Raw genomic sequence first — 13150 nt, forward strand, 5'->3', positions numbered from 1 at the left:
GATGGAGTCTCACTCCGTCATGCAGGCTGGAGTGTAGTGGCGAGATCTCAGCTCACTGCAACCTCTGCCTCCCGGGTTCAAGCAATTCTCCTGACTCAGCCTTCCAAGCTGCTGGGACTACAGGCGCATGCTGCCACGCCTGGCTAATTTTTTGTATTTTAGTAGAGACGGGGTTTCACCGTGTTGCCCAGGCTGGTCTCAAACTCCTGAGCTCAGGCAATTCGCCCACCTCGGGCTCCCAAAGTACTGGCATTACAGGTGTGAGCCACCGTGCCCGGCCCCAAAACATTTTTGTACTGGTCCTTTCTCTCTTCCCATAGCCATTTTAGTCCCAGCTACCAGCACTCCACATTTGTTACAGACAACTTAAAAAACCAGATAACTAGCCTCCCTAATTCCAGTTTATCTTGAATAAAGAAATCTTCAATAGTCCTTTGATTACATCACTTCCTTCTTACAAATCTTTAGGAGTTTCTCTCATTTCCTAAATCAATTCTAATTTTTCACTTGGTTTTTTAATTTATGCAAAATTTGGCCACTCTGTTTGACAGTTTCTCATTATTTTATAACATAAGTTTCTTTGTTGTTGCATATATAGTTCTACATTTGAATCTTCTATCAAATTTTCTCCTGATTACCTGAAACACTTTCCCCTCTTTTCTATTACCTAATTAAATTCTATACCCATTGTTCAAGGCTTAATGCAAATCTCACCTCATCAATGAAATTTTCTTATTTTCCTGGTCCAAATTGAACTCCTCTTTCTCTAAGCTTGTACAGAATGTATTCTGTCCAAATAAATTACCAATAAATTAGGTATTGCTTTATATTACTGATTAATTCATCCACAGATATTATTAGATTTTAATCCTAGTCTCTCTTACTAGATAAGATTCTTTTGTAGCTCCAGTCCATCTCCTGTGCAAATTCAATTAACAAATGCATACAGTATCTACACCTGCTTACTTGAAATCTTTTGGAGGCTAAGTAGTACAACAAAGGGAAGGCATATTACATAGGTTTGACTATGCACTCTGCAAAACAAATAAAAGCATATTGGTTTAAATGGCCCTATAATTATTTTTTGACTAAGACAACCAAAATGTTACAAGGCACCTAAGAGGTTAGAGCCTTAGATACTAAGCAGTATTATCTTCTCAGTTGAAATCTTCAATGAATATATGTATTTTCCACTATGAACAAAAGCTTAGTAACCCCTTTTCTGAGAAACAGTTAAGTACAAGGTAGTATCACTAGTAACAAGAAGGCCAATTTTTTTTCTTTTACTCTAGGTAATTTTGGCACCTAGATCCAAATAAAAAAAAAGATATAAAGTTATAGAATATCATATTTTTGCCTTAAGTCACTATTAAATTCTAAAAATAAGAAATTCTTGGCTTCTGACTAAAGGGTTTTACTTTGTTGTAGAATGAAACATATAATATTTCATTAAATAAGTAAAAGCAAGACTGGTATTCTTTACTCCACTACAAATAGATTATATTTCTAGACTATGATAGCAGAGTTAACTGTGCCACAAGACAAAGATATCTTTTAAGTTTCCACCCAAAAAAGAGGAGAGAAACTGCTTCAAAGTAATGCCACTATTACTGTTGGAACACAATTTTTTACACTACCTGCTCAGTCACCCCGGGATGTCGTGGTATTTCATAGGTTCTGCATTTAAGTTGAAGTACTGGGTCCTCATTCAAAAGCTGTGCAAGCAAGAGCACACCATTCTAGGAGGAAGAACAGAGAAGGTCCCTGCTTGTTTTCTTACCAATATACCTGAGCAGGTATGGCCAGGCAAAGAGTACCATTTCCCCAACAGTTTTCCAGAGATACCAGGTACACTCTTTTCAGAATACAGCTCCTCTTCTCTGTATCTTCTACCAGAACTTACCATGGCCTATCCCAGCCTCTACCCCAATAAAGCATCAACTACACATTTTCAGGCAGCAGGTAACAAAGTCACAAACTAGTATAAAGGGGATGCACAACCAGATATTGCAGTCAACTAGTGTTTCCTAGCTGTAGAAAACTCAACTCACCTCAGTATAGAAGCGTACATAACCTGAAGTAAAACCCACCACAATGCAGGTCCAGTCAGGACGCCCAGTGGAACTCCTGTTACAAACAAAATTTATTATCTTAACAACTCATAAATCAAAGCAAAGGAAATAGATAACTCTTATTTATCCTTACCTCTTTTGGCTTGCTAGTGGGATACATAGAGCACTGGTTACACATTCCCTAAAAACAAAAACAAAATCATATGCTTACCCACTGAACTTACCAATTACTTTTATTTCTTTATAATTGGATGTTAAAGGACAATAACTGGAAGATGACTTCTGTGAACCAGTTTTATTTGATGCATAAGTAAAAATACAGTAAAACTCTACTACCGGTAAGGTCCATAAAATTCATTCACACAAAATATAATGTCACATGCATTTGAGGTTAATAAAAAACAGAATTTTTCACTCTGTCTTGTCATGAAAAACATGAAAGTACAGAAAGCAAAACTTTACTTACACAACTGACTGTATACAGAACTGAGCAAAGCTCAAACGATCCCCATGCAGCCATTTCCTACTATGTCCCTCCCTCTCCTCTGCTTCAGCTAAGAACTTCAGCCTGCCTCGTTGTTTGAGATCAGGAGCTGGGAAAATGGCTGAGGAACTGCCAGTCACGTTATATGCAAACTGTATTTCTGCAGGGTACATTATTTTAGGAACTTACGTATTTCAACTTGCTGGCTTTTCTATTTTGCAGAAACTGCTCTGATCATCTATTTCTAAGCACATGTTAGGTGTGATGTTCCATAAAAAAGATATATATATATTTTTTTCTGACACGTAGACTTCATTTGTCAGGAGCTCAGAAACTAAGTCTCAAAATCAAAACAACTCCTACCCACTGACTTTTATTAAATCTGTCAAACCTGAGGATCATCACCAGCTTATCCAAGAAACTACAAACATTTCTACGCCACACATCATACTAGGTAATCCATGAACAAAATTCATCGTCGTGTTTGTTCGCTGTTTTTAAAGTATTATGTTTGCTTTGCATTTCTGACAGAGATCAAATGTCTTTAAAACACTTAGGCTAAACAGTGTAAGGAGAAATATTACCGTTTATTTTGATAATAGTAGAGAATATTTCAAATATCCACAATGTGCCAGGCTATGTTCTAGGCACTTCCACTTGGTTGTCTTTTATCTGAATTCAAAGTCTGGAGGATTTTCTTACTCATTCTGATCAGACAGTTTTCAGTCATAGAAATTTAATTGAAAACCAGTTTTGGGTTCAAGGTTCTAGGCTAGCAGCTCCATCATGTAGTCACACTGGATATCATAGTTATAAAAGTTTTACTGGGTCAGCAGGAAACTGATGTACCAACTTGCATTTCTGAAGTATTTATGAGTTTTAAGAATCAATGTAGTACTGTACCCTTCAAGTTTAAGACCAATATCAGCAAAGCAGAGAAGACAATGACTGCCCTTGACTTTTTGGATGAATAAAATTAGTAATGGAGAACAGAGGAAAAAGACAAAATTAAAAAGGATTTTATGAGATTCTTTTCGAATTCTTCCTTAAATCTTCCAACAGAATTAAAAATAATAATTAGTTGATACATAAAATTTGCTGATCAAATCATTCTCTACAACATATAAAGTTAGGATGCATATACATTCACTAAACATTTCAAATAATGAAATTTCTTTCTTATTTTAAAAAATTGGATTTTTCTTAAGAGACAGGGTGTCACTCTGTTGCACTGGCTAGAATGCAGGGCATGATCATAGCTCACTGCAGCCTCAAACTCCTGGGTTCAAGTGATCCTCCTGCCTCAGCCTCTCGAGTAGCTGGGACTACAGGTGTGCGTACCATGTCCAGCTAATTTTTAAATTTTTTGTAGAGACAGGGTCTTACTATGTTGCCCAAGGTGATCTTGAACTCCTGGGCTCAAATGACCTTCCTGCCTTGGCCTCCCAAAGTGCTAGGATTACAGATGTGAACACCTGAGCCCAAACAAATAATGAAACTTTTTAATAGATTCACTTACAAGTCAAACAATTTCATACATACATGTAACACACAGAGAAACAAAAATTAACTGGCACCTACCCTTCTTCGACATTTAAAGAACCACTCCAGCCAACAGCAAATTGCATTTCTTCCTTTCCTTTATCACTATATTTCCATTTTGCTGAAAGAATGAAGATATCATATAAAATAATTTTAGCTATAATATACTAAAAAAGTAATTTATAAATTTTGCTCTTTCCCCTTAGAATATGATTACAAAATTTAACAGTTGTATGTTAACTGACTTGGGTCTTTTTATAGGTAAATATAAGATAAAAATATTTATAAGATTCTTATAATACACCTAGTCTCCTGGCCTTCAGCCTCTCCTTCCCCCAATTCAACCTGTATAATGTTGTCGTAGTTCTTACAGAATAAAGTTACTAATTCCTATGCCCACCCTGCCTAGTTTAGGACTACTTTTATCTTCAGATGACAGAGAAAATTTTTCTACTAGACCTTTGCTACTTGAGGGTAAATTTGCGTTGTAAGACCATTCTATATACATTTTACACATAATCTTACTTTGATCAGTAAGGTTTGGAAATCTACAAGGTATGAAAAAAACCTGAATTTTAATCTTCAAAAAAAAATTATGAGTTAAAATGTTATGCCCAAAACAGAAATCGATAATGAGTTTTCAAATTAAGAGTTGAAAATCACCTCACTCACATTGTTACTAAGAAAAGGTCAATGACCTTTTTAGCTCTGACTATCTCTTGCAAGAATTGAGCAATGCACAGTACTGCCCCTGCAGTATCATATACAGAGAGCTAAGGTAGCTACAGCCAAGACAGAAAAAAGGGAGAAAACAAACAGAATGCAAGGGGGAGAAAGAGGGAAATGGGGTTGGGGGGAGATAAAGTGTTATATTATTTTCACCTAATCCATTTTCTCTTCTATCCAATGCATCAAATAAAGGTCGCTGAAAAGAATAGGATACTCACGAACTAGAAATACAGCTTTTTGCTCTCGAGCTATTACCATAAGATCATTGGTTGGAGATAAGGATAAAACACAATCTTGGAGCCAGGAAGTTTTTTGTGTTTTGCAAGTATTTCCTTCTTCTTCCTGTGGGTAAAACTACAATTACTGCATATGCAAAAATACCGAGAGTATTCAAACTCAGCTTGCCTGCCTCAAGGGGTGAGGGGGAAGAAAAAAAAGAAAAGGAAATATTTCCAATTCTCATTCACTTTCATAATATTCCTTATCAAACATCGTGAACCCAAGAGGCGGAGCTTGCAGCGAGCTGAGATCGCGCCACTGCACTCCAGCCTGGGCGACAGAGTGAGACTTCGTCTCAAAAAAAAAAAAAAAAAAGCCAAAGATGACTGCAAACAAAATACCCGCTATAAACAAATCTTCAGTTTTGAGTATTAATTTAAAAAATTTAAATATAAACAAATATAAACTAGCAAGGCATTAAAATACTGTCACATAGTGGCCAGGCACAGTGGCTCACACCTGTAATCCTATCACTTTGGGAGGCTGAGGACAGGAGGTCAGGAGTTTGAGGCCAGCTTGGACAACATGGTGAAACCCCATCTCTACTAAAAATACAAAAATTAGCTGGGTGTGGTGGCACGTGCCTGTAATCCCAGCTACTCAGGAGGCTGAGGCAGGAGAATCACTTGAACCCAGGAGGTGGAGGTTGCAGTGAGCTGAGATTGCACCACTACACTTCAGCTTGGGTGACAGAGTGAGACTCTGTCTCAAAAATAAATAAATAAATAAAAATAAAAGTCACATAGGAATCACTCCAGGAATAATTCAGCATTAGGAAATTTAGTGACTAATCCTATTTACAAAGAGATAGCTAGACAGCAAAGAAAAAAATTCTGATGTTTATTATGGTTACAGGACCTATAAAAGCATTTGATATAATGTTATGCTTCTTTCTTTTTATTTGGCCTACAAGGTGTTTTCTTTTTTCATTAGACATTTACATATTTATAGGTAAATCCCCGTGGTTAAAAATTCAACAGCTATAAAAAGGTGTTCTTTGAAAAGTCTCTTATACTCCTGTACTCTAGCCATCTAGTTGTTAATTCTAGAGACAATGCAATCAGTTCTTATGTGTATTTCCAGAGATACTTCATGCACATTTACTACCCTTTTCCTCCCTTTCTCTTACAAGAATAGTAGCATAATATATACATATTTCTATACTTTGCTTTTTTCTCTTAACATATTCCTTAGACTTCATTCCACTTCCACATGAAGTTTCTTTATTCTTTTTAATGTCTGCATAGTATTCCATTTTATGGATGCACTATAATTTATTTAACGAGTTCCCTATATGCGTGGACATCTGTATTGCTTACCATCTTTTGCTGTGACCAACTATGCTGCAATAAATATGTTTACAAATTTGTCAGTTTGTGTGGAAGTGTATCAGTAAGCTAAATTCCCAGAAGTAAAACTGCTGGGTCAAAGGGAATGTGCATTAGTAAATTTGCTGGATATTCCCAAACTGTGCCCCACACATGTTGTATTAATTTGTAATTCCATCAGCAATTTTTGAAAGTGCTTGCTTTTTCACAGGCATTTCGAAAAATATTTTAATGGTGGATCTCTGTCAATTTAATAGGTAAAATGGAGTACCTCAAAATACTTTTAAATTACATTTTTCTTATGAATGAGAATTTAGGCATTTTCTCATATACTTAAGAAAATTTCTCATTTTTATATAAAGGAAAGGAACAAACTGCATAATTTTCTACGAACAGTTTGTTCCCTTCCTTTGTAGATTTCCCATTGGGTTGTTGCTCTTTTTCTAATTGCTTTGTATACGCTCTTTACATACAAAAAAACCTCAAAATTGGCCCTTTGAACATAAGTGATGTAAATAGTTTTTCCTATTTGTGATGGTTTAATTTTTTCCATGTAGAAATTTTCTATTGTCATGTAACTAAATTATCCATCTATTCTCTTATGGCTTCAAGGTTTGATGTCATGTAGACTCTTACCTTACTCAGCCCTACTAAATGTCTTTTAGATTCAATTATTCAAAAGGGGAGGGAAAGGCAGGGGAAAGCTATACAGGCTAATTTCATTTTATAAAAAAATAATAATTTCATGCTTTTAAAAAACTTGTACAAAGCATGCATTACAAGCATTATAAAATTTAAAGATTTTAGAAACAGAAAATCATCCTAGTCAGCAATGTTATAGTAGTATTATATTTCTAGGAATAATAAATTATTTCTCGCTGGGATACCATCAAAGAACTGTTTAAAACACAAATAAAATATGGGCTATAGGGAATCTTTAGAAATACCCCAAAATGAGCCTGAAACCTCTGGGACAATCATGCAATTATTTTTCTTTTGCAATGAGATATTAGGAAACAAACAGATTTGGAACTTTTTTCTCAAGCAAAATAAGCTATGGAGGCTGCACCATCTCCCGAAAGATAGGGAGAGCATAACATTGGCAAAATCTCATTTTATTAAAGCTCTACTTTTCTTAAGAAATTCTGTATCTAGCTTGTTGTTTTTAATGTTTGTTTTCCTACAGATAAATTAGAAAATTATCCCCCAAAGATAAAAGTTACAAGGTAAAACTTAGTTGTAATTAAATTTTTCCCTGGTTCCACAGCTTCTGCTGTAGGATAGTCTTTGTTTATCCAACACATCACTCCTCATGATGGCTCGCCTGTAAGGTGAGGACAACATTACCCTATGGTTTCCTCCAATAACTGAGACTTCAATTATACCAACTGTAAGGCACAGGACCTTCTAAGTGATTAGAGTTCCACTTTCAGGTAGGAGCTTCGAAGAGGACAGCTTATATAGGAATATTATTTAGGCATTGCATTTGATAAGAAATTGGGAGGGTCCAAAACTCTTTGATTGGTCTCTGACTCTTATCCTAAAATCTCCCTTTCAATGCAATAAAAAAGAATCAACATAATGCTTCAGGAAAGGAATACAGCCCTTATTTGGGCATGTTCTCAAAAAAATTTGTTTTAATAATTGAGCATCTATACAAATAGATTCCTTCCTCTTATCACACTTCCAAAACTATGTTTAATCAGTAAATCCTAAAAATATTACAAAAGTTGCTTTTTTTTTTCAATAAAGAATATTGTTCATATGTTTCTGTCCCATGTTTTCAAAATAATGCCACTAACAAGGATTAGATCTGATGTTTATGTGCAAAGAAAAGACAAAGAGTCAAAGATGGAAGACATTTAGAGGCCAACTGGTCCAAAATCTAATTTTATAATAAAGAAAGTGGAGTCTTGGGGAGGTTAAGGGATGTGCTCCAGCCATGGAATTAGTGTCAGAGCCCAAACTAAAATCTAGGCTTCCTGATTCTTAATTCAGGTGGTCTTTCTATTCTATCACCCTGCTCATCTCTGTGGGTAGCTGTACTAGCTCTTTGGGAAGCTTGTCTTTACTTGAGATTTGATTCCAGTCTCATATTCAATGAAAACCCTTTTCTCCAAAAGAACTACTGTATAATCCGTTTATTCCGGCCTAATCTTTCTGTAGTTCTTTGAGTCGATTTAGAGCTAAAAGATGACCACGGTATTTGAATATGTGAGCCAGAGTATTCTTGAAGTATTTCTTCAAGAACTCCTTTAAAAATACTTTCCTTTCTGTCTTTCCATCAGAAGTTCCGGTTCTTCTGGCAAACCTATCCTACCCTGACTCCTAACCTTCTTTCAAACTTACTGCAATTAAAAGTCTTACCACTCCCTGCTACCTGTATATTCTGTGACTGCATTCCTCCCACACTAGACAAGAGGCCCTCTGGTTGGCAAAACCTATGGTTTATATTATTTTTCAACTCCACATGTAGCACACTCCACTAATAGAATATATGAGTAAATAACAGCATTCCCTATCTCTTGAATAACATATTATCTATTCATACACCTGAAACTGTATGACAATGAGCAATCAATGTAAAGTTAGCATATTCAGTCCTTAGTAATGTTTTTTCTTCATACTAAGATTTAATAGTTCAAGATTCTGGCTGACATATCCATGGTAAGTACCAGTTAAAGAGATATAAGAACAGAATACCACTGTATCATAGTCCTCTTGGTTGGGCCTAAAACTCGGTGTCAGATTATGATCAAGCTATCTGCTGCTACCCCAACAAATGGATTATAAGTCATCCCAGAAGCAAACATGAATTTTGTCCCAAAAGGACTAACCATGACAAAAGCATTGGAAATAGACGTCACTTGCTTGGAAGCAAATTCAGAAAAATGATTCCATAATCGATTATTATATCCCTAACCCTGCTTAGCCATCTTATACATGTACATTTTTAGTTACATGAAACCTGAGAATAAAACTTGATGTGGATTAGCACTCTAGTTTCATCTACCGAAGACAGGGGAATAAAGAAGCAAAAAGCGAAAATCTTCCATCATTCTTTATTGCACTTTCTTTTCTATGTCCTTTCTACTTCTCCAACTTTCTCTGTTACTGTGGTACCAAAAATATATCCTCCTAGTTTGTCATGGTAAAGTTGCTTATGTACAACTGAGCATTATATATTATAAAAATAGGTTAGAAAATATAATATTATTATATCATCATTAGAGTTTGATGTGCCATAAAATTCTAGATCTAAACTTTTAGTCGTGCTTCTCAAGAATGATGCTAATTTGTCACATCATTCTGAGCAAACTATCACAAGGACAGAAAACCAAACACCGCATGTTCTCACTCATATGTGCGAATTGAACAATGAGAACACTTGGACACAGGGTGGGGAACATCGCACACCGGGGCCTGTGGTGGGGTGGGGGGAGGAGGAAGGGATAGCATTAGGTGATATACCTAATATAAATGACGAGTTAATGGGTGCAGCACACCAACACGGCACATGTATACATATGTAACAAACCTGCACGTTGTGCACATGTACCCTAGAACTTAAAGTGTATATATATATATATATATATATATACATATATATATAAAGAATGACGCTAACTTGTCACAAAATGCAATGGTGTTGTGTTCTTAATACAAGCTCCACAAGCTCTTTGGATCCACAACCACATGGGGGAGCAGCTGTATACCTATTGCAACTGGAAGTTCCTGGTCACACGTAATTCTAAAGTAACTTCTTTGTGACTAAGGCACAGTATTCAACATATCAGATTCAATGCAAGGATAAAAAGCCTCTAATGACAATAACCCAAACCAAATAATATCCTTAAAATTATAAAGAGGTAAAAATGTATTGTTTCCCCATAAGCTTAGCTATAATATTTTGCCACCAGACAGAGTAAATTTTACCAAATTATGAAGCAAATTCAAAACAGAAAACCACTGGAGGTGTGGATGGGAGAAATCTCAGGTAAATCAAATTTCTTTTAATAAATCAACAAATTAAGAAACTAAGTGTAAGATAATGTAATCAAAGCTCCTAGAACTGCTTGTCTGTATAGATCAACAATCTCCCTCTTACACATGTCATAATCCTCTTGAAGCCAACTGACAGGATGATACAATCTTAAACAGAAACAGAAGGAACTACAGGGATCATTTGAGTGAAATTCCTCATTTTCCAGAAAAGAAACCAAGTTCTAGAAAGAATAAGTGGATTTTTACTAACCATACCAATACTATAGATAATACATTTAAAGCAACACACATTGATTCACACAGTCCCTGGACAATTTACAGAGGAACTCTGGTCCTTCACTTCTAAAATTAGAGGTCGGAGGAAGAATGAGGAAATGGCCTGTGGGTCAGAATCCATGAGAATGACTAGACCCTCGATGTTCTCATATCTCTCTCTTTCTCTGCTTTAATGTATCCTGTACAACACTGCCACAGTATTGCTCCAGAAGGGCTGCAGAAATACAAACCAAGAATAAAGAATGTGAATCCGTCTGAAGTGACTCCTGTGCCAGATTTTTCAGGGAAGTCTCAAGTCTAAGTACAAATAACTTGATGAAAATATTGGTATAGTGGAGATTAGGAAATCCCCTCTCAAGGCTGGATCACAATGAACTAGTATTAGGTTTTACAACAAAATATGATTTCCAGTGCCAGTTCCAGAAAGCTCAGGCAAAGAAATAGGGCATAGGGCTGTAAACAACAATGCTCTGGGAAGCCACTGAATCTCTGCTGAGCATCAGCACACATTCAGTGACTGACAAGATGCAGACTCATCATTTTGTTTTGTGTTATAAAGGCATTTGCCTACTAATTAGGGTTTTGGAAAACTTCCCAACAATAATGGGGCCCATAGTCTTTAACACTGCTCCCTTGAAGCCAGTCATTCAAAAACAATCATTTGACAAGGTAATTTCCCAAGCCATGCCTGAAATGTAAAACAAAAAAAGCACTTTACTGCTTAAAGGTGCTCCACCAGGGACCACCTTCCACCTTGGGTTTTCCACAAAAACTTGCCTCCCCAACCCCGTTACTAAAGTTGACACTGAATTTGCATGCAGTCTCCCCCATCGTCATCACTGTGGTGGCTGAGCTAAGCTCCACAGCTCTGAAAGCCAGCCCATCCCCTCCCTGCCACTGTGAAGTGGGTGTTCAGAGATGACTGCTCCTGGAACACAGGTGAGTGGAGTCCCCGAAGATCCATGCAAAACAGCCCGGCCGGTTCCAGCAATTATGAAAAAGTCCAGGCTCTCAGACAGCTGACCCTGATAAGTAGATGTCCTTGGTGCCACCTGGTATTGTAGTGACTCAGTCCATGTGCATCATCACCAGCAGGATCCAGCTTCCTGCTGAAAAGCCCTCTGTCCCGTTTGCGGATAAGACAGTGCAGCCCAACCATGGGACAGCTTGAGGAGGAGGCAGAAGCTGAAGATGGATTTTTGTACCTGGCTGATATGGTTTGGCTGTGTCCCCACCCAAATCTCATTTTGAATTATAACTCCCACAATTCCCATGTGTCATGGGAAGAAGCCGGTGGGAGGTGACTGAATTATGGGGGTGGGTCTTTACTGCCCTGTTCTGATAGTGAATGAGTCTAACAAGATCTGATGGTTTTAAAAAGGGGAGCTTCCCTGTACAAGTTCTCTTCTCTTATCTGCTGCCATGTAAGACATGCCTTTCACCTTCTGTCATGATTGTGAGGCTTCTCCAGCCATGTGGAAGTGTAAGTTCAATAAACCTCTTTCTTTTGTAAATTGTCTAGTCTCGGGTATGTCTATATCAGCAGCATGAAAATGGACAAATACACTGGCCTACATGGAGACAGCACTCTGGCTTTTTCTGAGGGCTGCTGCCGGGCTAGGTGCACAATTACCACTCGAGTATCTTGAAAATAGCTGGCAGTTTTCAGTTATTATACCACAACCTCTTCTCACAGACCTATTAGTGCATCTGAGACTGGGTTTATTTCTTCATATACTGGAAACTTTTGTTCCTTAGAATAGAAAATTATCATACAGAGTTTTATTTTGAGTTTTTCTTTTTATGCACTGTCCTCATGGCTAGATTCTCCAGGGAGCTTCTTCTTTTGGAAATCATATTTAATGAAGATATTTCCATATTGAAGTGAGGTGGGTGTGGTATTAAAGTAAAAAGGAAGGAGATAAAATATTTATTCTGCATTATGTTTGAAGTGTTAGATGGCTAAGTATTAAAAGCAACCAAATTAAATCCCCCCAAATTAAAGCAATCAGAACACCTGCTTCACTAGATTTTGCCAGCTGCCAATCATGTTGGACTGAGCTAATCTGTTCCTCTTTCTGAAACTACTATGGTAAATAACAATAAAACTTGCTTTTATAAAGGCAAAAATGAATGAATGAATGAATGCACCTATAAAACATAATCCTAGTTCCTGGCGGGGGGGGGGGGGGGATCTATAACTGTATTTTAGTGTGGCCTAAACTTCAAGAATGTTTTTTGAATTACGACCAGTAAAAAAGTTTTCTTAATCTACAAAAATACAGAAACCACTAATGTGCATTATGAAAAGGAATTCTTTCTAAACAACTCCATATGGGATAAAGCATATACTTTTAAAATTTTCTTTCTTTTCATTTTAAGCACACAATGCAAGCAGACAATAAAACTGTAGTAATTAAATCAGCCTTTCAACT

The 13150-nt window shown here is 36.7% G+C and overlaps 1 protein-coding gene across 2 annotated transcripts in view; it reads right to left on the reverse strand.

Moving 5' to 3' along the window:
* The window catches only part of RAB3GAP2 (RAB3 GTPase activating non-catalytic protein subunit 2), a 119715-nt gene that overhangs the window by 58955 nt on the left and 47610 nt on the right, over positions 1-13150 (reverse strand). The window contains exons 3-7 of one of the 2 annotated variants that reach the window (XM_023203708.2): positions 5046-5169; positions 4138-4219; positions 2206-2253; positions 2052-2127; positions 1638-1739 (exon numbers count right to left, since the gene is read on the reverse strand). In XM_023203708.2, coding sequence (XP_023059476.1) covers positions 1638-1739; positions 2052-2127; positions 2206-2253; positions 4138-4219; positions 5046-5169 — 432 coding nt within the window. Of the gene's footprint in view, positions 1-1637; positions 1740-2051; positions 2128-2205; positions 2254-4137; positions 4220-5045; positions 5182-13150 lie in introns of both variants that reach the window. The other variant, XM_023203707.3, reaches the window with a different exon arrangement.

The sequence above is a fragment of the Piliocolobus tephrosceles genome, chromosome 1, assembly GCF_002776525.5.
Source record: "Piliocolobus tephrosceles isolate RC106 chromosome 1, ASM277652v3, whole genome shotgun sequence".
NCBI lineage: Eukaryota > Metazoa > Chordata > Mammalia > Primates > Cercopithecidae > Piliocolobus > Piliocolobus tephrosceles.